The sequence below is a fragment of the Oncorhynchus clarkii genome, chromosome 15 (assembly GCF_045791955.1).
Source record: "Oncorhynchus clarkii lewisi isolate Uvic-CL-2024 chromosome 15, UVic_Ocla_1.0, whole genome shotgun sequence".
In the NCBI taxonomy this organism is placed as follows: Eukaryota; Metazoa; Chordata; class Actinopteri; order Salmoniformes; family Salmonidae; genus Oncorhynchus; species Oncorhynchus clarkii.
The window spans coordinates 5,747,866-5,774,051 of record NC_092161.1 but is presented as its reverse complement, the minus strand read 5'-3'; the positions used below and the strand labels follow the sequence as shown (position 1 = coordinate 5,774,051).

The following is a 26,186-nucleotide window of genomic DNA, read 5'->3' as shown; positions in this document are numbered from 1 at the left end:
TCTGGTGTTTACTGTCCATCCTGATACTGGTCTGGTGTTTACTGTCCATCCTGATACTGGTCCGGTGTTTACTGTCCATCCTGATACTGGTCTGGTGTTTACTGTCCATCCTGATACTGGTCTGGTGTTTACTGTCCATTCTGATACTGGTCTGGTGTTTACTGTCCATCCTGATACTGGTCTGGTGTTTACTGTCGATCCTGATACTGGTCTGGTGTTTACAGTCCATCCTGATACTGGTCTGGTGTTTACTGTCCATCCTGATACTGGTCTGGTGTTTACTGTCCATCCTGATACTGGTCTGGTGTTTACTGTCCATCCTGATACTGGTCTGGTGTTTACTGTCCATCCTGATACTGGTCTGGTGTTTACTGTCCATCCTGATACTGGTCTGGTGTTTACTGTCCATCCTGATACTGGTCTGGTGTTTACTGTCCATCCTGATACTGGTCTGGTGTTTACCTCCTGATACTGGTCTGGTGTTTACTGTCCATCCTGATACTGGTCTGGTGTTTACTGTCCATCCTGATACTGGTCTGGTGTTTACTGTCCATCCTGATACTGGTCTGGTGTTTACTGTCCATCCTGATACTGGTCTGATGTTTACTGTCCATCCTGATACTGGTCTGGTGTTTACTGTCCATCCTGATACTGGTCTGGTGTTTACTGTCCATCCTGATACTGGTCTGGTGTTTACTGTCCATCCTGATACTGGTCTGGTGTTTACTGTCCATCCTGATACTGGTCTGGTGTTTACTGTCCATCCTGATACTGGTCTGGTGTTTACTGTCCATCCTGATACTGGTCTGGTGTTTACTGTCCATCCTGATACTGGTCTGGTGTTTACTGTCCATCCTGATACTGGTCTGGTGTTTACTCTCCATCCTGATACTGGTCTGGTGTTTACTGTCCATCCTGATACTGGTCTGGTGTTTACTGTCCATCCTGATACTGGTCTGGTGTTTACTGTCCATCCTGATACTGGTCTGGTGTTTACTGTCCATCCTGATACTGGTCTGGTGTTTACTGTCCATCCTGATACTGGTCTGGTGTTTACTGTCCATCCTGATACTGGTCTGGTGTTTACATCACCTCCTGATACTGGTCTGGTGTTTACATCACCTCCTGATACTGGTCTGGTGTTTACTGTCCATCCTGATACTGGTCTGGTGTTTACTGTCCATCCTGATACTGGTCTGGTGTTTACTGTCCATCCTGATACTGGTCTGGTGTTTACTGTCCATCCTGATACTGGTCTGGTGTTTACTGTCCATCCTGATACTGGTCTGGTGTTTACATCACCTCCTGATACTGGTCTGGTGTTTACTGTCCATCCTGATACTGGTCTGGTGTTTACTGTCCATCCTGATACTGGTCTGGTGTTTACTGTCCATCCTGATACTGGTCTGGTGTTTACTGTCCATCCTGATACTGGTCTGGTGTTTACAGTCCATCCTGATACTGGTCTGGTGTTTACTGTCCATCCTGATACTGGTCTGGTGTTTACATCACCTCCTGATACTGGTCTGGTGTTTACTGTCCATCCTGATACTGGTCTGGTGTTTACTGTCCATCCTGATACTGGTCTGGTGTTTACTGTCCATCCTGATACTGGTCTGGTGTTTACTGTCCATCCTGATACTGGTCTGGTGTTTACAGTCCATCCTGATACTGGTCTGGTGTTTACTGTCCATCCTGATACTGGTCTGGTGTTTACTGTCCATCCTGATACTGGTCTGGTGTTTACTGTCCATCCTGATACTGGTCTGGTGTTTACATCACCTCCTGATACTGGTCTGGTGTTTACTGTCCATCCTGATACTGGTCTGGTGTTTACTGTCCATCCTGATACTGGTCTGGTGTTTACTGTCCATCCTGATACTGGTCTGGTGTTTACTGTCCATCCTGATACTGGTCTGGTGTTTACAGTTCATCCTGATACTGGTCTGGTGTTTATAGCTCATCCTGATACTGGTCTGGTGTTTACAGCTCATCCTGATACTGGTCTGGTGTTTACAGCTCATCCCGATACTGGTCTGGTGTTTATAGCTCATCCTGATACTGGTCTGGTGTTTACTGTCCATCCTGATACAGGTCTGGTGTTTACTGTCCATCCTGATACTGGTCTAGTGTTTACTGTCCAACCTGATACTGGTCTGGTGTTTACAGTCCATCCTGATACTGGTCTGGTGTTTACTGTCCATCCTGATACTGGTCTGGTGTTTACTCTCCATCCTGATACTGGTCTGGTGTTTACTCTCCATCCTGATACTGGTTTGGTGTTTACTCTCCATCCTGATACTGGTCTGGTGTTTACTCTCCATACTGATACTGGTCTGGTGTTTACTCTCCATTCTGATACTGGTCTGGTGTTTACTCTCCATCCTGATACTGGTCTGGTGTTTACTCTCCATCCTGATACTGGTCTGGTGTTTACTGTCCATCCTGATACTGGTCTGGTGTTTACTGTCCATCCTGATACTGGTCTGGTGTTTACAGTTCATCCTGATACTGGTCTGGTGTTTATAGCTCATCCTGATACTGGTCTGGTGTTTACAGCTCATCCTGATACTGGTCTGGTGTTTACTGTCCATCCTGATACTGGTCTGGTGTTTACAGCTCATCCTGATACTGGTCTGGTGTTTACATCACCTCCTGATACTGGTCTGGTGTTTACTGTCCATCCTGATACTGGTCTGGTGTTTACTGTCCATCCTGATACTGGTCTGGTGTTTACTGTCCATCCTGATACTGGTCTGGTGTTTACAGTTCATCCTGATACTGGTCTGGTGTTTATAGCTCATCCTGATACTGGTCTGGTGTTTACAGCTCATCCTGATACTGGTCTGGTGTTTACAGCTCATCCCGATACTGGTCTGGTGTTTATAGCTCATCCTGATACTGGTCTGGTGTTTACTGTCCATCCTGATACAGGTCTGGTGTTTACTGTCCATCCTGATACTGGTCTAGTGTTTACTGTCCAACCTGATACTGGTCTGGTGTTTACAGTCCATCCTGATACTGGTCTGGTGTTTACTGTCCATCCTGATACTGGTCTGGTGTTTACTCTCCATCCTGATACTGGTCTGGTGTTTACTCTCCATCCTGATACTGGTTTGGTGTTTACTCTCCATCCTGATACTGGTCTGGTGTTTACTCTCCATACTGATACTGGTCTGGTGTTTACTCTCCATTCTGATACTGGTCTGGTGTTTACTCTCCATCCTGATACTGGTCTGGTGTTTACTCTCCATCCTGATACTGGTCTGGTGTTTACTGTCCATCCTGATACTGGTCTGGTGTTTACTGTCCATCCTGATACTGGTCTGGTGTTTACAGTCCATCCTGATACTGGTCTGGTGTTTACAGTCCATCCTGATACTGGTCTGGTGTTTACTGTCCATCCTGATACTGGTCTGGTGTTTACTGTCCATCCTGATACTGGTCCGGTGTTTACTGTCCATCCTGATACTGGTCTGGTGTTTACTGTCCATCCTGATACTGGTCGGGTGTTTACTGTCCATCCTGATACTGGTCTGGTGTTTACTGTCCATCCTGATACTGGTCGGGTGTTTACTGTCCATCCTGATACTGGTCCTGTGTTTACTGTATCCTACAGTATCTGCTCTCTCAGCAGCACATCTTAACACATCATTGCTGAATGGCCTGGTCTCTCGGTCTCTCTGTCTCTGTCTCTCTCTGTCTGTCTCTCTCTGTCTCTGTCTCTCTCTGTCTGTCTCTGTCTCTGTCTGTCTCTCTCTCGCTCTCTGTCTCTCTCTCTCTCATCCTACTCTATGTGTGTGCCAAACTATGGTTTATTTTGGTTGTGTGTGCATGTCTGTGTGTGTGTGTGCATGTCTGTATGTGTGTCTTTCTCTGTGTCTGGAAAGTAAATGCTGACCATAAATAGTTTCCCTGGCTGCATCTGTAGTCTCATCCAGTCAACATACGTTCCTCTCCTCTCCTCTCCTCTCCTCTCCTCTCCTCTCCTCTCCTCTCCTCTCCTCTCCTCTCCTCTCCTCTCCTCTCCTCTCCTCTCCTCTCCTACCAGCCTCAGAATGAGAGAGGGGTGTGCTGGGTTGAATGTTGTAACAACTGAAGCCAGCTGTTTGGCAGGCAGGCAGGCAAAGATACGTTTCCTCCCAAATGGCACCCTATTCCCTGTGGGTCTGGGTCAAAAGTAGTGCACTGCATAGGGAATAGAGTGCCATTTGGGAGGCAGACAGAGACTGATGATCCCATTGGTATGTCAATCCCCTCTGCACTGCCCTGAGCCCACTAACATATCCCCCACTTCCGCCATGACACACAGCGAGAGAGAGGGGGACTGGGTTTGCATCCCAAATGGCTCTCTATTCCCTACATTGTGCACTATGGGCTCTGGTCAACAGTAGTGCACTATATAGGGAATAGGGTGCCATAGGGCCCTGGTCAACAGTAGTGCACTATATAGGGAATAGGGTGCCATAGGGCCCTGGTCAACAGTAGTGCACTATATAGGGAATAGGGTGCTATAGGGCCCTGATCAACAGTAATGCACTATATAGGGAATATGGTGCCATAGGGCCCTGGTCAACAGTAGTGCACTATATAGGGAATAGGGTGCTATAGGGCCCTGATCAACAGTAATGCACTATATAGGGAATAGGGTGCCATAGGGCCCTGGTCAACAGTAATGCACTATATAGGGAATAGGGTTCTATAGGGCCCTGGTCATCAGTGGTGCACTATATAGGGAATAACGTATCATTTGGGACAGGTTTGTGTTCTCTATTTGTTTTACCCCTTTCTTACTTGCCGACAGACAGACAGGCAGACAGACAGACAGGCAGGCAGGCAGACAGACAGACAGACAGGCAGGCAGACAGTCAGACAGACAGACAGACAGACTCAATCTGCTTGGCCAGAGTAGTTAATTAAAAGCCCATTGAAAGTGCACATCCTGTCTGGGGGGGTGTGTGTTAGTAAACGAGTCCATTCTGAGGGCTGCTTAGAGCATTGTTCAGGAGATTTACCCCCCCCCCCCCCCCCCCCTGTGGTGAGGCAGTTGTGATGGGGTGGGGGGGGCACTTTGTTTAGAAACCTGCAGTGAGAGCCGACTAGCTCTGAAGAACCAGGGGGATTTTTATAATACAGGTTGCTTTACAATCGGACATATTTCTTAGTGTTTGTTTATATTTCTTAGTGCTTGTTTACATGTGGTGGTGATGAATGATGCGTTGATTGATCAGAGTGGGTGTTTGTTTGCTGTTCTCTGATGCCGCAGGGATTTGAGTGGAGAAGCTGTCTGTTTCATTCTCAGGGATTTGAGTGGAGAGGCTTTCTGTTTCATTCTCAGGGATTTGAGTGGAGAGGCTTTCTGTTTCATTCTGAGGGATTTGAGTGGAGAGGCTGTCTGTTTCATTCTCAGGGATTTGAGTGGAGAAGCTGTGAATTGATTCTTGAAAATGAGCTTGCGCAATCTCTTGTCAGTTCAATGGGCCGTGTAGGAGACAGGTTATATATGACTGATCTATTAAGTTAGTAAAGATTCCCTCGACTTAGTGAAGATTCCCTCGACTTAGCGAAGATTCCCTCGACTTAGTGAAGATTCCCTCGACTTAGCGAAGATTCCCTCGACTTAGTGAAGATTCCCTCGACTTAGCGAAGATTCCCTCGACTTAGTGAAGATTCCCTCGACTTAGTGAAGATTCCCGCGACTTAGCGAAGATTCCCTCGACTTAGTGACGATTCCCTCGACCGTGTAGGATTTATTAATTGCAGCCTATTTCCTATCTGTAATAGATTTTTAACGGTCCCCAGTTCCCTTAGGAGTAGTTTAAAATAGTGCGCTATATTTTGTAATAGGGAGCCATTTGGAACACCCCCTTAGTCAGTGATACAGCAGTAGTTTGGATTCTCATTAGGGCTGCTCCTGATTTTTTTTTTCTGTCTTGTTCTTTGCGAAGGGACGGACGGAGGGAGGCAGGGAGGGGACGGAGGCAGGGAGGGGACGGAGAGAGGGAGGGGACGGAGAGAGGGTGAGAGGGAGGGGACGGAGAGAGGGAGGCAGGGAGGGGACGGAGGCAGGGAGGGGACGGAGGCAGGGAGGGGACGGAGAGAGGGAGGCAGGGAGGGGACAGAGGGAGGCAGGGAGGGGACGGAGGGAGGGAGGGAAGTGTGGGTAGATGAAAGCAGGTTCTAATGAATGGGGACAGACCAGCATGTCAGAATGGAGGATTGTGGTCCATTAAAGACACCAGAGTTTGCTGCGGTTTTGGGATTTTTTTGTTTTTGTTTGTTGTTGCCTTAGCTAATAATATGGTAATGTATGCCCACGTAGGGCTCTGGCTAAAAGTAGTGCACTATGTAGGGAATAGGGTGCCACTTGGGACTTCCTCTTTGCTCTTACACAAACACATGCAAGCCGGTGTCGTAGCTCACTACATGCAGATGGTCCTATCACACAGAGCTTTGATATGTGTTGTGCCGGTAGGCCATAGCAGGTCGTACACAACTACAGTTCCATAGTATGACTCAACAACTAACCACAAATGGGATTTAATGCTAGTCTTATATATATTTAATTGATTAGGACATTCAAACAAGTTTAGGGGATATGGTGCTTTTTAAAGCTTTAAAACAGCTTTTGTGGGTATTACTAAACAGGACATTTTTATTTCCTCCACACAGTGTTTGCCAAAAGAAGGGATTAAAATCAGGGGGAGAGAGTGGTCCTGTTCTTCTGTTTTAGTTTATACAGGAAGGGAGGGAGGTGGTTCCTTCCCAGCTCTGCTGCTTTCTCAAGCCTGTCATCTCTCTGTTTGGACATAAACAGCCTAAAGCACATTTCTCCTCCATGTCTGTTTGAGGTTCATTTTTAATGAGGGAAAAGTAAGAATATATATTATATTTTTTAATCCTCCATAAACCTTAATTCGGTTTTCTTTGTATGTCTAGCATTTACAGATTATTATTCCAATGACTATCCCGTAACCAATGACTATCCCGTAACCAATGACTATCCCGTAACCAATGACTATCCCGTAACCAACGACTATCCTGTAACCAATGACTATCCTGTAACCAATGACTATCCTGTAACCAACGACTATCCCGTAACCAATGACTATCCCGTAACCAACGACTATCCCGTAACCAACGACTATCCTGTAACCAATGACTATCCCGTATCCCATAATCAACGACTTATCCCGTAACCAACAACTATCCCGTAACCAACGACTATCCCGTATCCCATAATCAACGACTTATCCCGTAACCAACAACTATCCCGTAACCAACAACTATCCCGTATCCCATAATCAACGACTTATCCCGTAACCAACGACTATCCCGTAACCAACGACTCCCATAACCAACAACTATCCCATAACCAACAACTATCCCGTATCCCATAATCAACGACTTATCCCGTAACCAACAACTATCCTGTAACCAATGACTATCCCGTAACCAACGACTATCCCGTATCCCATAATCAACGACTTATCCCGTAACCAACAACTATCCCGTAACCAACAACTATCCCTAATCCCATAATCAACGACTTATCCCGTAACCAACAACTATCCTGTAACCAATGACTATCCCGTAACCAACGACTATCCCGTATCCCATAATCAACGACTATCCTGTAACCAACAACTATCCCGTAACCAACGACTATCCCGTAACCAACGACTATCCCGTAACCAACGACTATCCCGTAACCAACGACTATCCCGTAACCAACGACTGTCCCGTAACCAACGACTGTCCCGTAACCAACGACTGTCCCGTAACCAACGACTGTCCCGTAACCAACGACTGTCCCGTAACCAACGACTGTCCCGTAACCAACGACTATCCCATAACCAACAACTATCCCGTAACCAATGACTATCCCGTAACCCAATGACTATCCTGCAGGCTGGCAGCAGCTCGGCTGTTACCCAGGGTAACAGTTACAGATAATTATCATAAACTCCCTCCTCCTTTCCTCCTCTAAAATGTCTATCAGAGTCCACAACGTGTACTCGTACGTGCAGCAGATTCTTGGGACCGTTGATTTTCATACCTTTTCTAATTCTCAGCACGGCTCAACTAATTTCTCCAACTGTCAACACATTCAAATGAGTAGAGGATGCGTACGCGGAGCAGGGGGGGTGGTTGGGAATTTTGGGGAGGTGCACGTTCGGGCTGAGCTCCCCCCCACGGATGGTGATCTCAGAGCCGCATACCATTGGGAGGCCAGACTATCGCGTCTACGAGTCTGGACCTTTTACAGTGAAGTTTGAAGTGTTCCCCTTCCCTCTCTGGCCTCTCCAGCAACACCAGACGTTTCCTCCCCTCCCTTCTCTTCTTCTCCTCCTCTCTTCCTCCCCTCCCTTCTCTTCTTCTCCTCCTCTCTTCCTCCCCTCCCCTTTCTTCTCCTCCTCTCTTCCCCTCCTCCTCTCTGCTCCAACGTGACCTGGCAGTGGGTTCACTGCACTGACTCCATCTGAAATGGTCCAACGAGTGTGGAAACACGACGAAGGGAGAGACGGGAAGGGCAGAGTCCAGATGGGAGGAGGAGAGAGGGGGGCTGAGAGAGATGGAGAGTGTGTGTGTGGTGCACGTGTTTTTGGATAGCACGGTTTGAATGGAGCCACGATGGAGATGTGAGCAGGAAGTAGGTGGTTATCTAAGCATGATTCTGCCAGGCAACACACACACACACAGACATACATACATACATATAGTGCCCTCCCCCGTCTCCATCATGGGTCCCTGATTGGTCCCTGATGGTCCCAAGGCCTGATTCAGAGGTCCCAGCCCGGCCCAGCATGGGTCCCTGATGGTCCCAAGGCCTGATTCAGAGGGCCCTCCCCTGTCTCCATCATGGGTCTCTGATTGGTCCCTGATGGTCCCAAGGCCTGATTCAGAGGGCCCGGCCCGGCCCAGCATGGATGCAGCTGTATGGGAACCACCCCGCCCAGCTGGTCCCGCGTCACGGATCAGACGCCACTTCCCTTTACTCTTGCGTTTGAGGAAGAGGAGGGGCTATATACGGACACGCCTGGTGCCCGAATGGACGACGTGTGTCGCACAGCTGAGAGTCGAATGTGGAAACTAATGGATTCGGATCAGTCAGCTGTCCTGATGAGCCCGGTATTGGCCTGGTTGTGTAGAGAGCATCAGATTAATGGACATGGAAAGTTCTGTCTGGTGTACAGAGAGGAGGTACAGTGGTTTCAGCCGTGACTCATTCACAGTTTACAATTTAATGGAATTTAACAGATGCTCTTATCCAGAGGCATTTACAGAGTCCCTCTTCTGAATTGTGGTTTTAAGTAGTGGAGATAACCATGGATCAGGGTATTCAACAGGAGAGAGATGCAGTGTCCCTCGATCTCACAGTGCTCATGTAGTGGAAGCTCATCTGGAGGGTGGCAAGAAAAGCGAGAGAGAGAGAGAGAGAGAGAAAGAGGAAAAGAAGGAAGGCCGTCACTTCCTGTCCCGTCACTTCCTGTCCCGTCACTTCCTGTCCCGTCACTCCCTACAGGCTAGATTAGACGAAAGGGTCATGGTGAGTTGCTGTCTGACCCACTTATGTGACAATTGGTTTCTTGTCTGCGGATCTTGGGCTTGACGTGATGCCAAGCGACAGGAGATAAGTTCCCCTCCCTGCATTCCTGCCCGGCCCAGAGAAAGGAGGCAGCCAGGCAGAAGGGTCGTACTTGACTGGTTTTATATGAGCCCCCCTTGGACTCAGTGCACCTGTAGGCTGGCTGGATTGGGCTAGTCTGGGCTGGGCTAGTCTGGGCTGGGCTAGGCTGGACTGGGCTGGACTGGGCTGAGCTGGGCTGGACTGGGCTAGTCTGGGCTGAGCTGGGCTGGCTAGGCTGGATTGGGCTGAGCTGGGCTGGCTGGACTGGGCTAGTCTGGACTGGGCTGAGCTGGGCTGGGCTGGACTAGACTGGACTGGGCTAGTCTGGGCTGGCTGGGCTGGCTGGATGTGGTTGGAGGGAGTTAGCGATTAGGGTATTGTGTGTGTGCGAGTCTGCGTGTGACAGAGTAGAGGGTATCTGTGTGACAGAGTAGAGGGTGTCTGTGTGACAGAGTTGAGGGTGTCTGTGTGACAGAGTAGAGGGTGTCTGTGTGACAGAGTAGAGGGTGTCTGTGTGACAGAGGAGAGGGTGTCTGTGTGACAGAGTAGAGGGTGTCTGTGTGACAGAGGAGGGGGGTGTCTGTGTGACAGAGGAGAGGGTGTCTGTGTGACAGAGGAGAGGGTGTCTGTGTGACAGAGTAGGGGGGTGTCTGTGTGACAGAGGAGAGGGTGTCTGTGTGACAGAGTAGGGGGGTGTCTGTGTGACAGAGGAGGGGGGTGTCTGTGTGACAGAGGAGAGGGTGTCTGTGTGACAGAGGAGAGGGTGTCTGTGTGACAGAGTAGGGGGGTGTCTGTGTGACAGAGAAGAGGGTGTCTGTGTGACAGAGTAGGGGGGTGTCTGTGTGACAGAGGAGAGGGTGTCTGTGTGACAGAGGAGAGGGTGTCTGTGTGACAGAGGAGAGGGTGTCTGTGTGACAGAGTAGAGGGTGTCTGTGTGACAGAGGAGAGGGTGTCTGTGTGACAGAGGAGGGGGGTGTCTGTGTGACAGAGGAGAGGGTGTCTGTGTGACAGAGTAGGGGGGTGTCTGTGTGACAGAGGAGGGGGGTGTCTGTGTGACAGAGGAGAAAGTGTCTGTGTGACAGAGTAGGGGGGTGTCTGTGTGACAGAGAAGAGGGTGTCTGTGTGACAGAGTAGGGGGGTGTCTGTGTGACAGAGAAGAGGGTGTCTGTGTGACAGAGGAGAGGGTGTCTGTGTGACAGAGGAGGGGGGTGTCTGTGTGACAGAGGAGAGGGTGTCTGTGTGACAGAGGAGAGGGTGTCTGTGTGACAGAGTAGGGGGGTGTCTGTGTGACAGAGGAGGGGGGTGTCTGTGTGACAGAGGAGAGGGTGTCTGTGTGACAGAGGAGGGGGGTGTCTGTGTGACAGAGGAGAGGGTGTCTGTGTGACAGAGGAGAGGGTGTCTGTGTGACAGAGGAGAGGGTGTCTGTGTGACAGAGTAGGGGGGTGTCTGTGTGACAGAGGAGAGGGTGTCTGTGTGACAGAGTAGGGGGGTGTCTGTGTGACAGAGGAGGGGGGTGTCTGTGTGACAGAGGAGAGGGTGTCTGTGTGACAGAGGAGGGGGGTGTCTGTGTGACAGAGGAGAGGGTGTCTGTGTGACAGAGGAGGGGGGTGTCTGTGTGACAGAGGAGAGGGTGTCTGTGTGACAGAGGAGAGGGTGTCTGTGTGACAGAGGAGGGGGGTGTCTGTGTGACAGAGGAGAGGGTGTCTGTGTGACAGAGGAGAGGGTGTCTGTGTGACAGAGTAGGGGGTGTCTGTGTGACAGAGGAGAGGGTGTCTGTGTGACAGAGTAGAGGGTGTCTGTGTGACAGAGGAGAGGGTGTCTGTGTGACAGAGTAGAGGGTGTCTGTGTGACAGAGGAGAGGGTGTCTGTGTCACAACCAAGTCTTTCTCTTTAATGAGTCTGGGAAATGTCTGACCACTGTTGCCCTTGATGGCCTGTGTGTGTGTGTGTGTGTGTGTGTGTGTGTGTGTGTGTGTGTAAACCAGAAGGAAGGTAGTCTTGAGGTCTCAGAGGAAAGAGATTTCAGAATAGTATGGATGTTTGAGTTCAGTACTAGAATGTTTTCTATGCATCAAGTGTTTTTGCTTTGTTGCAAATGAAAGGATTAACCTTTCGATCATTTACAATCACACACCTGACTGAGTCTCTCTCCACCACAACGATTCCCTTCTGTCGCTATGACGACACACACCCTCCACTTACTCTAGCCTCAATCAATACACCTGACTGAGTCTCTCTCCAACACAACAATTCCCTTCTGTCGCTATGACGACACACACCCTCCACTTACTCTAGCCTCAATCAATACAGCAATCAAAACAGAAAATGTTGTTGTGGACCTCTCTTTCTCTCTCTCTCTGCCTCTTTCTCTCTCCCACTTTCTCTCTCGGTCTGTCTCTCTCTCTCTCTCTCTCTCTCTCTCTCTCTCTCTCTCTCTCTCTCACCCTCTCTCCCTCTCTCTCTCTCCAGTCAGTGTCAGTTCTCTCTCTCTCTCCGGCCTCCAGTCAGTGTCAGTTCTCTCTCTCCGGCCTCCAGTCAGTGTCAGTTCTCTCTCTCTCCCTCTCTCCCACTCTCCCACTCTCTCTCTCTCCCTCTCTCTCTCTCTCTCTCTCTCCCCTCTCCCACTCTCTCTCTCCCTCTCTCTCTCTCTCTCTCTCTCTCTCTCTCTCTCTCTCTCTCTCTCTCTCACCCTCTCTCCCTCTCTCTCTCTCCAGTCAGTGTCAGTTCTCTCTCTCTCTCCGGCCTCCAGTCAGTGTCAGTTCTCTCTCTCCGGCCTCCAGTCAGTGTCAGTTCTCTCTCTCTCTCTCTCTCTCTCTCTCTCTCTCTCTCTCTCTCTCTCTCTCTCTCTCCGGCCTCCAGTCAGTGTCAGTTCTCTCTCTCTCTCTCTCTCTCTCTCCGGCTTCCAGTCAGTGTCAGTTCTCTCTCTCTCTCTCTCTCCGGCCTCCAGTCAGTGTCAGTTCTCTCTCTCTCTCTCCAGCCTCCAGTCAGTGTCAGTTCTCTCTCTCTCTCTCCGGCCTCCAGTCAGTGTCAGTTCTCTCTCTCTCTCTCCGGCCTCCAGTCAGTGTCAGTTCTCTCTCTCTCTCTCTCCGGCCTCCAGTCAGTGTCAGTTCTCTCTCTCTCTCTCCGGCCTCCAGTCAGTGTCAGTTCTCTCTCTCTCTCTCAAGGCCTCCAGTCAGTGTCAGTTCTCTCTCTCTCTCTCTCTCCGGCCTCCAGTCAGTGTCAGTTCTCTCTCTCTCTCTCTCTCTCTCCGGCCTCCAGTCAGTGTCAGTTCTCTCTCTCTCTCTCTCAAGGCCTCCAGTCAGTGTCAGTTCTCTCTCTCTCTCTCTCTCCAGCCTCCAGTCAGTGTCAGTTCTCTCTCTCTCTCTCCGGCCTCCAGTCAGTGTCAGTTCTCTCTCTCTCCGGCCTCCAGTCAGTGTCAGTTCTCTCTCTCTCTCTCTCTCTCTCTCTCTCTCCAGTCAGTGTCAGTTCTCTCTCTCTCTCTCTCCAGTCAGTGTCAGTTCTCTCTCTCTCTCCAGCCTCCAGTCAGTGTAAGTTCTCTCTCTCTCTCCGGCCTCCAGTCAGTGTCAGTTCTCTCTCTCTCTCCGGCCTCCAGTCAGTGTCAGTTTTCTCTCTCTCTCTCCGGCCTCCAGTCAGTGTCAGCTCTCTCTCTCTCTCTCTCTCTCTCTCTCTCTCTCTCTCTCTCTCTCTCTCTCTCTCTCTCTCAGTCAGTATCAGTTCTCTCTCTCTCTCTCTCTCTCTCTCTCTCTCTCTCTCTCTCTCTCTCTCTCTCTCTCTCTCTCTCTCCAGTCAGTGTCAGTTCTCTCTCTCTCCGGCCTCCAGTCAGTGTCAGTTTTCTCTCTCTCTCTGACCTCCAGTCAGTGTCAGTTCTCTCTCTCTCTCCGACCTCCAGTCAGTTCTCTCTCTCTCTCTCTCTCTCTCTCTCTCTCTCTCTCTCTCTCTCGCTCCAGTCAGTGTCAGTTCTCTCTCTCTCTCTCTCTCTCCCTCTCCAGTCAGTGTCAGTTCTCTCTCTCTCTCTCTCTCGCTCTCTCTCTCTCTCTCTCTCTCTCTCTCTCTCTCTCTCTCTCTCTCCCCAGTCAGTGTCAGTTCTCTCTCTCTCTCTCCAGTCAGTGTCAGTTCTCTCTCTCTCTCTCTCTCTCCAGTCAGTGTCAGTTCTCTCTCTCTCTCTCTCCAGTCAGTGTCAGTTCTCTCTCTCTCTCTCTCTCTCTCCAGTCAGTGTCAGTTCTCTCTCTCTCTCTCTCTAGTCAGTGTCAGTTCTCTCTCTCTCTCTCCAGTCAGTGTCAGTTCTCTCTCTCTCTCTCTCTCTCTCTCTCTCTCTCTCTCTCTCCAGTCAGTGTCAGTTCTCTCTCTCTCTCCGGCCTCCAGTCAGTGTCAGTTCTCTCTCTCTCTCTATCTCCGGCCTCCGGTCAGTGTCAGTTCTCTCTCTCTCTCCAGCCTCCAGTCAGTATCAGTTCTCTCTCTCTCTATCTCCGGCCTCCGGTCAGTGTCAGTTCTCTCTCTCTCTATCTCCGGCCTCCGGTCAGTTTAAGTTCTCTCTCTCTCTCCAGCCTCCAGTCAGTGTCAGTTCTCTCTCTCTCTCTCTCTCTCCAGTCAGTGTCAGTTCTCTCTCTCTCTCTCTCCAGTCAGTGTCAGTTCTCTCTCTCTCTCTCTCTCCAGCCTCCAGTCAGTATCAGTTCTCTCTCTCTCTCTCTCTCTCTCTCTCTCTCCCCTGTCAGTTCTCTCTCTCTCTCTCTCTCTCTCTCTCTCTCTCTCTCTCTCTCTCTCTCTCTCTCTCTCTCTCTCTCTCCAGTCAGTGTCAGTTCTCTCTCTCTCTCCGGCCTCCAGTCAGTGTCAGTTCTCTCTCTCTCTCCAGCCTCCAGTCAGTATCAGTTCTCTCTCTCTCTCTCTCTCTCTCTCTCTCTCTCTCTCTCTCTCTCTCCAGTCAGTTCTCTCTCTCTCTCTCTCTCTCTCTCTCTCTCTCTCTCTCTCTCTCTCTCTCTCTCTCTCTCTCTCTCCGGCCTCCAGTCAGTGTCAGTTCTCTCTCTCTCTCCAGTCAGTGTCAGTTCTCTCTCTCTCTCTCTCTCCGGCCTCCAGTCAGTGTCAGTTCTCTCTCTCTCTCTCTGTCCGGCCTCCAGTCAGTGTCAGTTCTCTCTCTCTATATATATATTTATTATTATTATACTGCTCCTGTTGGTCAGACACAGGCAGTAATATTCTCTGACACCCCAGCTGTGAGCAGCTTTGTGTGGGCCAGATTCTCTTGCAGCAATTAGAGGCAAGCAGCGGGCAGGACATCCCGGCGGGGGGCCAGTGGGGGCAGGGCGGCTTTCGTTGGGGGGGGTGGGTGGGGGGGTGTAATTCAGCGGAACTGGGATCCTTGAGGCCCAATTACGGACCGTTCTGATGTAAGACATGAACCCCTGGTCGATTTTCACAGGTTTCGTGTCTGAGAGGTCGCCAGAGGTTACCGGCCGACACGCCAGAGATGCCACGAGAAGCAGGGAATCATGGGAGGCCTGGGGGTTTGGGCAGAGAGCGGAGTGGTCCCTGTTCGCTTGCTATATGTAGGCGGAGGTGACCTAACTAGAGACAGAAACTCTGTCTTCCCTCAATCTCTGACCTCACAGAAATGTATTGTTTTCCTGCCCTGATTTCAGGCCCAGTCATTGTGCTGCTGGATCAAATCAAAACCAAGCCTCCCTCCCTCCCTCCTTTCCCCCTGTACATAATGATGCAGTGTGGGAGTGGGTTCTGGGTTGAGTGAGTTGACTGGACCAGGTACGGGCATATCTCTGCTAATGCTCCATTTGCACACACAACCCCACACACCCACCTCCATCTTGGCACGGAGAAGCCTGTCTCTGCTCTTTTCCCCTCCTCTCACCCAACGCCCCATCCCTCAATAAATTCAATATTGCAGCAATTTCAGATTTTAATGTCCTGGAAAAGTGATGTTTGGTTCTGCGTCAGATCTTATTGCAGTAATCTACCTAGCTTACTGTTGCAGAACAGAGTACACCACCTTACATTACCATGATCTGCCTGCCAGCTCTTTAAATCCCACTATTCCCCTCCTCCGTAGATCATAAAGGAAGATTGTCTGGAAGTGATTAATGCGCCTTCTAGCTTCACACATAACAGACAGAGAGAGAAGAGATATCTACACCAGTCTGGTTATCAGACAGACACAGAGAGATATCTACACCAGTCTGGTTATCAGACAGACACAGAGAGATATCTACACCAGTCTGGTTATCAGACAGACACAGAGAGATATCTACACCAGTCTGGTTATCAGACAGACACAGAGAGATATCTACACCAGTCTGGTTATCAGACAGACACAGAGAGATATCTACACCAGTCTGGTTATCAGACAGACACAGAGAGATATCTACACCAATCTGGTTATCAGACAGACACAGAGAGATATCTACACCAGTCTGGTTATCAGACAGACACAGAGAGATATCTACACCAGTCTGGTTATCAGACAGACACAGAGAGATATCTACACCAGTCTGGTTATCAGACAGACACAGAGAGATATCTACACCAGTCTGGTTATCAGACAGACACAGAGAGATATCTACACCAGTCTGGTTATCAGACAGACACAGAGAGATATCTACACCAGTCTGGTTATCAGACAGACACAGAGAGATATCTACACCAGTCTGGTTATCAGACAGACACAGAGAGATATCTACACCAGTCTGGTTATCAGACAGACACAGAGAGATATCTACACCAGTCTGGTTATCAGACAGACACAGAGAGATATCTACACCAGTCTGGTTATCAGACAGACACAGAGAGATATCTACACCAGTCTGGTTATCAGACAGACACAGAGAGATATCTACACCAGTCTGGTTATCAGACAGACACAGAGAGATATCTACACCAGTCTGGTTATCAGACAGACACAGAGAGATATCTACACCAGTCTGGTTATCAGACAGACACAGAGAGATATCTACACCAGTCTGGTTATCAGACAGACACAGAGAGATATCTACATCAGTCTGGTTATCAGACAGACACAGAGAGATATCTACACCAGTCTGGTTATCAGACAGACACAGAGAGATATCTACACCAGTCTGGTTATCAGACAGACACAGAGAGATATCTACACCAGTCTGGTTATCAGACAGACACAGAGAGATATCTACACCAGTCTGGTTATCAGACAGACACAGAGAGATATCTACATCAGTCTGGTTATCAGACAGACACAGAGAGATATCTACACCAGTCTGGTTATCAGACAGACACAGAGAGATATCTACACCAGTCTGGTTATCAGACAGACACAGAGAGATCACGGTACCATAAAAGTGTGACTGTGTCCCAAATGGCACCCTATTCCCTATATAGTACACTACTTTAGACCAGAGTCCTATGGCGCCCTATTCCCTATATAGTGCACTACATTAGTCCAGAGCCCTATGGGGCCCTATTCCCTATATAGTGCACTACTTTAGACCAGAGTCCTATGGGGCCCTATTCCCTATATAGTGCACTACTTTAGACCAGAGCCCTATGGCACCCTATTCCCTATATAGTGCACTACTTTAGACCAATGCCCTATGGCACCCTATTCCCTATATAGTGCACTACATTTGTCCAGAGGGTAGTGCTCTATATAGGCCATAGGGTGCCATCTCTCTTTTTTCTCTGACTCTCTCTGTCTCTCTCTTTTCTCTGTCTCTCTCTCTGGCTCTCTCTGGCTCTCTCTTTTCTCTGGCTCTCTCTGTCTCTCTCTTTTCTCTGTCTCTCTCTGTCTCTCCCTGTCTCTCCCTGTCTCTCCCTGTCTCTCCCTGTCTCTCCCTGGCTCTCCCTGGCTCTCTCTGGCTCTGGCTCTCTCTGGCTCTGTGAACTGAACTCCTTCAGGGTATGTTTAGAACTCAGTGATATAATCTAGAACTCTGTGTGTATCTCTTGGCTTCTCTGTTTCATCAAGTTCTACAGTATGGCCAATCCTCAACCAACAAAGTACTACTATGGTTGACTCTGTAATACAACACCTAATGTGATAATAAAACATATATATATATATATTTATAAATGGGGCAGATGCAATTTAACACCATAACACGTTACTTATTTTTATTTTATTTTACCTTTATGTAACCAGGTAGGCTAGTTGAGAACACCTTTATTTAACCAAGTAGGCTAGTTGAGAACACCTTTATTTAACCAGGTAGGCTAGTTGAGAACACCTTTATGTAACCAGGTAGGCTAGTTGAGAACACCTTTATGTAACCAGGTAGGCTAGTTGAGAACACCTTTATTTAACCAGGTAGGCTAGTTGAGAACAAGTTCTCATTTCCAACTGCGACCTGGCCAAGATAAAGCAAAGCAGAAAGTTGTTCTGTTGTTGTTATTCCTCCTCGACACCAACACCTCAGGTCTAAGTGAAGTTAGCACTGTTAGGCCCTCCCTAGTCTTCATTCTCCCTCCATGTTAGTCTTCATTCTCCCTCAGTGTTAGTCTTCATTCTCCCTCAGTGTTAGTCTTCAATCTCCCCCAGTGTTAGTCTTCATTCTCCCTCAGTGTTAGTCTTCATTCTCCATGTTAGTCTTCATTCTCCCTTAGTGTTAGTCTTCAATCTCCCCCAGTGTTAGTCTTCAATCTCCCCCAGTGTTAGTCTTCATTCTCCCTCAGTGTTAGTCTTCAATCTCCCCCAGTGTTAGTCTTCCATCTCCCCCAGTGTTAGTCTTCCATCTCTCTCATTGTTAGTCTTCCATCTCCCTCAGTGTTGGTCTTCAATCTCCCCCAGTGTTAGTCTTCAATCTCCCCCAGTGTTGGTCTTCAATCTCCCCCAGTGTTATGTTTCTAACCGATCCCGGTAGATAGAAGTTTCAGTAAGGCACAGATCTAGAATCAGCTTAATCCTTCTTACATTTTTATGTTAACCATTAGAGGGAAGGCCAAAGGGCTCTTGTCAAAAGTAGGGCACTATGTAGGAAATAATGTGCAATTTGGGATACACAACTTCTCACTCTTTCTCTCTCCTATCACTATCTCTCTCTCTTCCTCTCTCTCTTTCTCTCCCTCTCCCTCTCTCTCTCTCTCTCTCTCTCTCTCTCTCTCTCTCTCTCCTATCACTTTCTCTATCCTATCACTCTCTCCTATCACTTTGAGTATTGTTCTGCTTGGGCAGCACAGAGGGCAGTCGGTGGACAGCGGTTGAATTGCATTGTGGTCCATGGTGAGTGAACGGGGACCTGTGATTGGTTCTGTCAGCGGGTCTTTAGAGCTGGGCACAGCGCTGGGTACTGGATCTGTGTGGGAAAGAACAGACTCATACAGTAAACCATCTCTCTTCTCTGTGGTGTGCTCTCTCCCTCGTTCTCTCCTGTTTTTCCCTCTGTTTGTCTGTCAAAAAGTCTCCCTCTCTTCTCCATGGTGATGCAGAGAGAGGGAGAGAGCGGGAGGGAGAGAGAGAAACAGAAAGAGGATCAAAGGGTTTTGGCAGAGACAAACTGCACCAGTAAACTAACCTTCCTCTCTTTTTTTCCCTCCTTCCCCCTCTTCTCTCTTTCCTATAGACCACCAAGGCATTCCTTCCCAAGATGTTGGAGCTGAACCACGGCCACATTGTGACGGTTGCCAGCTCTCTGGGGCTATTCAGCACAGCTGGTGTGGAGGTGAGTTACTTCACATGAATGAGACACTCTCTCTCTGCGGTTGGTTAGTTAGTAGTACTATGTAGTACACACAGAGACAGCGACACAGAGACAGCGACACAGAGACAGCGACACAGAGACAGCGACACAGAGACAGAGACACAGAGACAGCGACACAGAGACAGCGACACAGAGACAGCGACACAGAGACAGCGACACAGAGACAGCGACACAGAGACAGAGACACAGAGACAGATATTCGCCTTTCTCATATTATTCCCCCCAACTCTGTAAATTTAAAGAACAGAGATGAGCTTTGGGGGCCCTCTGTCTATTGTAAGGGGGGGGGGGGGGGGCTGTTACGGGGCCCTCTGTCTATAGTAGGGGGGGGTTTAGGGGGCCTGTTACGGGACCCTCTGTCTATAGTAGGGGGTTGTCTGGGGGCCTGTTACGGGGACCTCTGTCTATAGTAGGGAGGGTCTGGGGGGCCTGTTACGGGGCCCTCTGTCTGTAGTTCGGGGGGTCTAGGGGGCCTGTTACGGCGCCTGTTACGGCGCCCTCTGTCTATAGTAGGGGGGGGGGGGTCTGGGGGCCTGTTACGGGGCCCTCTGTCTATAGCTTGGGGGGGGTCTGGGGGCCTGTTATGGGGCCATCTGTCTATAGTAGGGGGGGTCTGGGGGCCTGTTACGGGGCCCTCTGTCTATAGTAGGGGGGGGGGTCTGGGGGCCTGTTACGGGGCCCTCTGTCTATAGTAGGGGGGGTCTGGGGGCCTGTTACGGGGCCCTCTGTCTATAGTAGGGGGGGGGGGGTCTGGGGGCCTGTTATGGGGCCATCTGTCTATAGTAGGGGGGGTCTGGGGGCCTGTTACGGGGCCCTCTGTCTATAGTAGGGGGGGGGGGGTCTGGGGGCCTGTTATGGGGCCCTCTGTCTATAGTAGGGGGGGGGGGGTCTGGGGGCCTGTTACGGCGCCCTCTGTCTATAGTAGGGGGGGGGGGTCTGGGGGGGCCTGTTACGGGGCCTTCTGTCTGTAGTTCGGGGGGTTCTGGGCGTGGGCGCCTGTTACGGGGCCTTCTGTCTATAGTAGGGGGGGGGTCTAGGGGGCCTGTTACGGCGCCCTCTGTCTATAGCTTGGGGGGGTCTGGGCGTGGGCGCCTGTTACGGGGCCCTCTCACGGGTTACAAGGCCCTCTGTCTGTAGCTGGGGGGGTCTCTTATGGGCCCCTCTGTCTGTAGCTGGGGGGGCCTGTTATGGGGCCTTCTGTTTGCAGCTGGGGGGGTCTGGGGCTGGGCCCATAGGGCCCTTGGCTCTGAGTGAAGAACAGGCTGACATGTCTCCGTGGGAGGGAGACATCTTCATCAGGTTCTTTGTGAAACCATCGCAGCTCTCTCAGTATTCACATCACAGCCATTTCACTCTAAATGGAGGGGACTTTGTTTTCACATTTTTTTTGTGTGTGTGTGTGGGGGGGGGGGGGGGGGGGGGTCATCTTTCGTCCAGGCCCCTCACTGTGTCTTTTTGTGTGTTATCTGAGTCAGTGTTAAAAGGATTTGATGTGGTCATTTGTCCCGGGGACAATAAGAAGAGTGGCTGTAGCTGTCACTCTCTGTTGTGTGTTCCAGAGAAGCCTTCTAGAATGCTTCTTTAATATTCTAGAACACACGGGACTCCCTTTCACTCCCTCTCTCCATTCCAGAGTGGTGTCATTTTCATTCTGTCTTTAGGCACCGCTACCCCATTGCCTTTTGTTTTCCTAGCTGTTGTTGCACAGGCGGGAACTCATCCATAACCATTAAGTCTCTCTTCAAAGGGACTGGAGCACAGTCATGGTTTTAACCTATAATACTTCATAGAAATTGAATGTGATTTTAAGGCAGGAGGGACTATTCATTTAGGAACCATAGTTTGGCAGGCATGTCACGTGGGCACAGTCTCATCTCCTTTATCCTCTCTGGGTTTGCCCAAGCTGCTTTTGAAGATTAGGCCCGCGGCAAACCATCAAACCCTCCCCGCCCCATAAATCAATCCAACCCCAAACCAACCCAATCCCAGCCCATTACCCAACCCAACCCAATCCCAGCCCATAACCCAATCCAATCCCAGCCCATCCCCAACCCAATCCCAGCCCATAACCCAATCCCAGCCCATCCCCGACCCAATCCCAACCCATTACCCAATCCAACCCCAACCCATAACCCAACCCATCCCCAACCCAATCCCAGCCCATAACCCTATCCCAACCCAATCCCAGCCCATAACCCAATCGAATCCCAACCCATAACCCAACCCAATCCCAGCCCATAACCCAATCCCAGCCCATAACCCAACCATCCCCAACCCAATCCCAGCCCATAACCCAATCCCAGCCCATAACCCAACCCATCCCCAACCCAATCCCAACCCATAACCCAACCCATCCCCAACCCAACCCAACCCAATCCCAGCCCATAACCCAATCCCAGCCCATAACCCAACCCATCCCCAACCCAATCCCAGCCCATAACCCAACCCATCCCCAACCCAATCCCAGCCCATAACCCAATCCCAGCCCATAACCCAATCCCAGCCCATAACCCAATCCCAACCCATAACCCAACCCAATCCCAGCCCATAACCCAATCCCAACCCATAACCCAACCCATCCCCAACCCAATCCCAGCCCATAACCCAATCCAATCCCGACGCCCATTCTATTCCAGTGTAATTCTACGACTGTGTCTTTACTCCGGTGTGATAGCTACACAGGATCTAACAGGGACACCTTTTCCTCTCATGACCCCCTATAGGATTACTGTGCCAGTAAGTTCGGGGCCATCGGCTTCCACGAGTCGCTGAGCCACGAGATCAAGGCTTCGGATAAGGACGGCATTAAGATGACGCTGGTGTGTCCCTACCTGGTGGACACGGGCATGTTCAAAGGCTGCAGGATAAGGTGAGACATCAATCAATCAATCAATCAATCAAATAATCAATCAAATAATCAATCAATCAATCAAATAATCAATCAAATAATCAATCAATCAATCAACCAATCAATCAATCAATCAAATAATCAATCAAATAATCAATCAATCAATCAAATAATCAATCAATCAATCAAATAATCAATCAACCAATCAACCAATCAATCATTCAATCAAATAATCAATCAACCAATCAACCAATCAATCATTCAATCAAATAATCAATCAACCAATCAACCAATCAATCAATCAATCAAATAATCAATCAACCAAATAATCAATCAAATAATCAACCAATCAATCATTCAATCAAATAATCAATCAACCAAATCATTCAATCAAATAATCAATCAAATAATCAATCAATCAATCAATCAATCAAATAATAAATCAAATAATCTAATAATCAATCAATCAATCAATCAAATAATCAATCAATCAATCATTCAATCAAATAATCAATCAAATAATAAATCAATCAAATAATCAATCAAATAATAAATCAATCAAATAATCAATCAATCAATCAAATAATCAATCAATCAAATAATTAGTCATTCCTCTCAAATCAATTAATCATGACGTGATTAATAACATTTTCTTAGAGCTTTATCACTTAGCATTTAAATGGCTATTTAAATATACGTTGGAGGTTAATAATTAAACTATAATTATTTAATTATTTAAATTATTAAATTAAACGAAACCCATAACATTTTAACATGGAAATAGCTTTTATATCATCCAGCCAATAGTAGCAGCCAATGTGTGGTGTTCAATGAGGGCTACATTCCATCAGACTTTTGAAAAGCACATTAACCTGTTGATCCACTTGTCCTTTAGACAAGGAGGCGACTGAAAATGTTGTGTTGTTTAATGCAAGAAACCACTTTACAAAATAAAATGCATAATTATTCCCAAACCATTATTACAGGAGAATCAGACAAATTATATTACCCTCTGCCTATTGGCTACTTATCTTATTCAAACCTCTCTTAAAATACAACACTGCCCCTTTAAGACAGAACAAAAGCTCTCCGTTACCTGACTGGCTTTTCAGAGATGTCTGGAAATATACAGGTTTATGTGCTCTTGTAGGAAGCAATCACTTCCCCCCATTGCCGACTATAAATTAGCTATAACTCGCTAACTAGAAAGATTATGTACAAATATACACACATGGCTACATGCAATGGGCTAGTGATGTACTGCAATGCACTGTACTGTATTGTACTATACACTGAGTGTACAAAACATTAGGAACACCTGATCTTTCCATGACACAGACTGACCAGGTCAATCCAGGTGAAATCTATGAGGGGAGGGGGGGGGGGGGGGGGGGTAAAAGGGAGCGCAACTCAATATTAGGAAGGTGTTCTTAATGTTTTGTACACTCAGTGTACTGCACTGTTCTACGGAGTTGACTAGTGCCATAACCTAGAGCTCTACCAAACCAAGGGACACCCTCTCTACCTCCCCTGACAGGTGTACCGTGAATATTGTTCCCCTCTTTAGTGACAATGGTTCCCCCCCCCCGCTGTGGAAGTAAAATGGTTTCTGTATCTGAACTGGGTGTTGATATCGATAGACATGGTTTAGATAAGATCAGACTTGGTTGTCTGTTGTGTACAGACTCTAACACTACGTTGCTGAATAGCACCCTGGGCACTTTCCCCTTGTGTTTATGTGTGTGTTCTGCCCTCGTTCTGGCTGTCTCTAACTGTTATGCCACTTCCTGTCTGTACAGGAAAGAAATCGAGCCATTCCTGCCTCCCCTGAAGCCAGAGTTCTGTGTAACACAGTCTATGAGGGCCATTCTCACCGATCAGGCTATGATCTGCACCCCGCGCATAGTATATATGGTTAACTTCATGAAAAGGTCAGTCCAGTCTTTCTCCCTCTGTCTTTCTCTCTCTCAATTCAATTAATAAATACATGCTTTATTGGCATGAATGGGTGGTTGCCATCTCTACTCTACTCTCTTCTCTTTCCACATCCCTCTCCTCTCTTTCCACATCCCTCTCCTCTCTTTCCACATCCCTCTCTTCTCTTTCCACATCCCTCTCCTCTCTTTCCACATACCTCTCCTCTCTTTCCACATACCTCTCCTCTCTTTCCACATACCTCTCCTCTCTTTCCACATCCCTCTCTTCTCTTTCCACATCCCTCTCCTCTCTTTCCACATCCCTCTCTTCTCTTTCCACATCCCTCTCCTCTCCTTCCACATCCCTCTCTTCTCTTTCCACATCCCTCTCCTCTCTTTCCACATCCCTCTCCTCCCTTTCCACATCCCTCTCCTCTCTTTCCACATGCCTCTCCTCTCTTTCCACATCCCTATCCTCTCTTTCCACATCCCTCTCCTCTCTTTCCACATCCCTCTCCTCTCTTTCCACATCCCTCTCCCCTCTTTCCACATCCCTCTCTTCTCTTTCCACATACCTCTCCTCTCTCCTTTCTACAGTGTGTTGTGAATGAATTCATGTCTCTAAATGAAGAGCTGTGTGTATCTGACCTCTGTTTTCTCTCTCCTCTCTACAGCTTCCTGCCCTTCGAGGCCATCGTTTGTATGTACAGGTTCCTCGGTGCTGATAAGTGTATGTACCCCTTCCTTGCCCAGAGGAAGGAGCTGATGAACAACAACGAGGCTAAGGGGGACATCTAGGGGGCGCTGTTGCCGCATGGTGGGGTGGGGCCCATAACCCTAGAGGCACAAGGATAAGACCACTGAGGGTGCATGGAGGAGGAAGAGGATTTAAAAAGACTGAATCTAGACTGGTGAACTTGCATTGAGCAGATACAAAGGTCCTCTGAAACGATGCCAGCTGTGTACTACACAAAGGATTTTATTTCTCTTAGTTTTTTTCATATTGTCTTTTTATTTTTTTTATGTTTTTCTTCTTCTAAGGTTTGTTTAAAGAAACCAACCATCTATATACTGTGTCAATAGTTTTTTTTTTTTTTTTTTTAAATCATATGAAAAAAAGGTATTAACTATTTACGTAATGTAGTCACCAACTCTCTATTTAGTATCTTTGTGGAAATATACAGTATGTTACTGTACAGTAAAATCTTGTCACTTTCTCTTTTATTTGTAGACATGCACTGTAATACTGCCTTTCTCTACACGGCCAAGTCTCTGTTAGAAACGGTTCAAAAATGGCCATTTCATCACCAGGACCGACTAAATAAATTTAAACACGTACGTGTTGTTCAATCATTGCAGCAACACAGCTCACGTTTCTCGGCGAGCGTCTGGGTAGCCAGGTGCTGAAATTAGAACTGCAAGTCCCGCCTCTCCCATCTCCTCATTGGTTGTTAGGAGCATATACCCACATGGGTGATTGAAAGATGAACTGAGGTGCACACAGTCCAGTCCAGTTGGTGGTGGTAATGCACCTTAAAGTTGGTTGCCATCCGCCCATGTAAACTCCACAGAGGAAGAAGCCTGAAGGAGGAGAGATTACTAGAAACAAACCCTTTTATCTGTGGATTAATTGTAGGAGTAGAGGACCTTGTGCATTTAAGGTAAAATAACAACCCAATGTTTATATCCCTGGACAAATTAGCTAGCAACAGAAAGCGAGCTAGCTAAATTTGACATACATTTTTAATGCTTTTGACCTGTCCACAAATTAATATAGTTTCAGATAGCTTCAGATTTTGTTTTGATATTTTCACTGGTCAGGTGTACGTGGACAAAATCAGCATGCGCGCAAGCAGTCTGGTCAACATGTTAGGGTTGCATATTTCTGGTAATTTTCAGAAAATTCTGGTTAAAAGATTCCCAGAATCAAGATGTTGGGGGGGGGGGGGGGACAGGAAATCCTGTCTCCCTTCCAACCAGAATTTCTGGACAACCTGGGGATTTTGGGGAAACACTACCCAGCAACCCCTGCGGCTCAGTCTAACCAATCATGCTGTAGCGATCAGAGCTTGCGTTTATGTATTTTAATTCCTTCAGATCATATGAAGATCTTCCGA

General features: G+C 48.3%; 1 protein-coding gene across 1 annotated transcript in view; it reads left to right on the top strand.

Moving 5' to 3' along the window:
* The window catches only part of LOC139366658 (retinol dehydrogenase 10-A-like), a 30,513-nt gene that overhangs the window by 4,175 nt on the left and 152 nt on the right, over nucleotides 1-26,186 (top strand). Inside the window, exons 3-6 of the mRNA XM_071104336.1 lie at nucleotides 19,168-19,266; nucleotides 22,029-22,174; nucleotides 23,953-24,084; nucleotides 24,744-26,186. The exon at nucleotides 24,744-26,186 is cut by the window's right edge and continues 152 nt beyond it. Of these exons, the coding sequence (XP_070960437.1) occupies nucleotides 19,168-19,266; nucleotides 22,029-22,174; nucleotides 23,953-24,084; nucleotides 24,744-24,867 (501 nt within the window). The 3' untranslated portion in view covers nucleotides 24,868-26,186. The remainder of the gene's footprint in view (nucleotides 1-19,167; nucleotides 19,267-22,028; nucleotides 22,175-23,952; nucleotides 24,085-24,743) is intronic.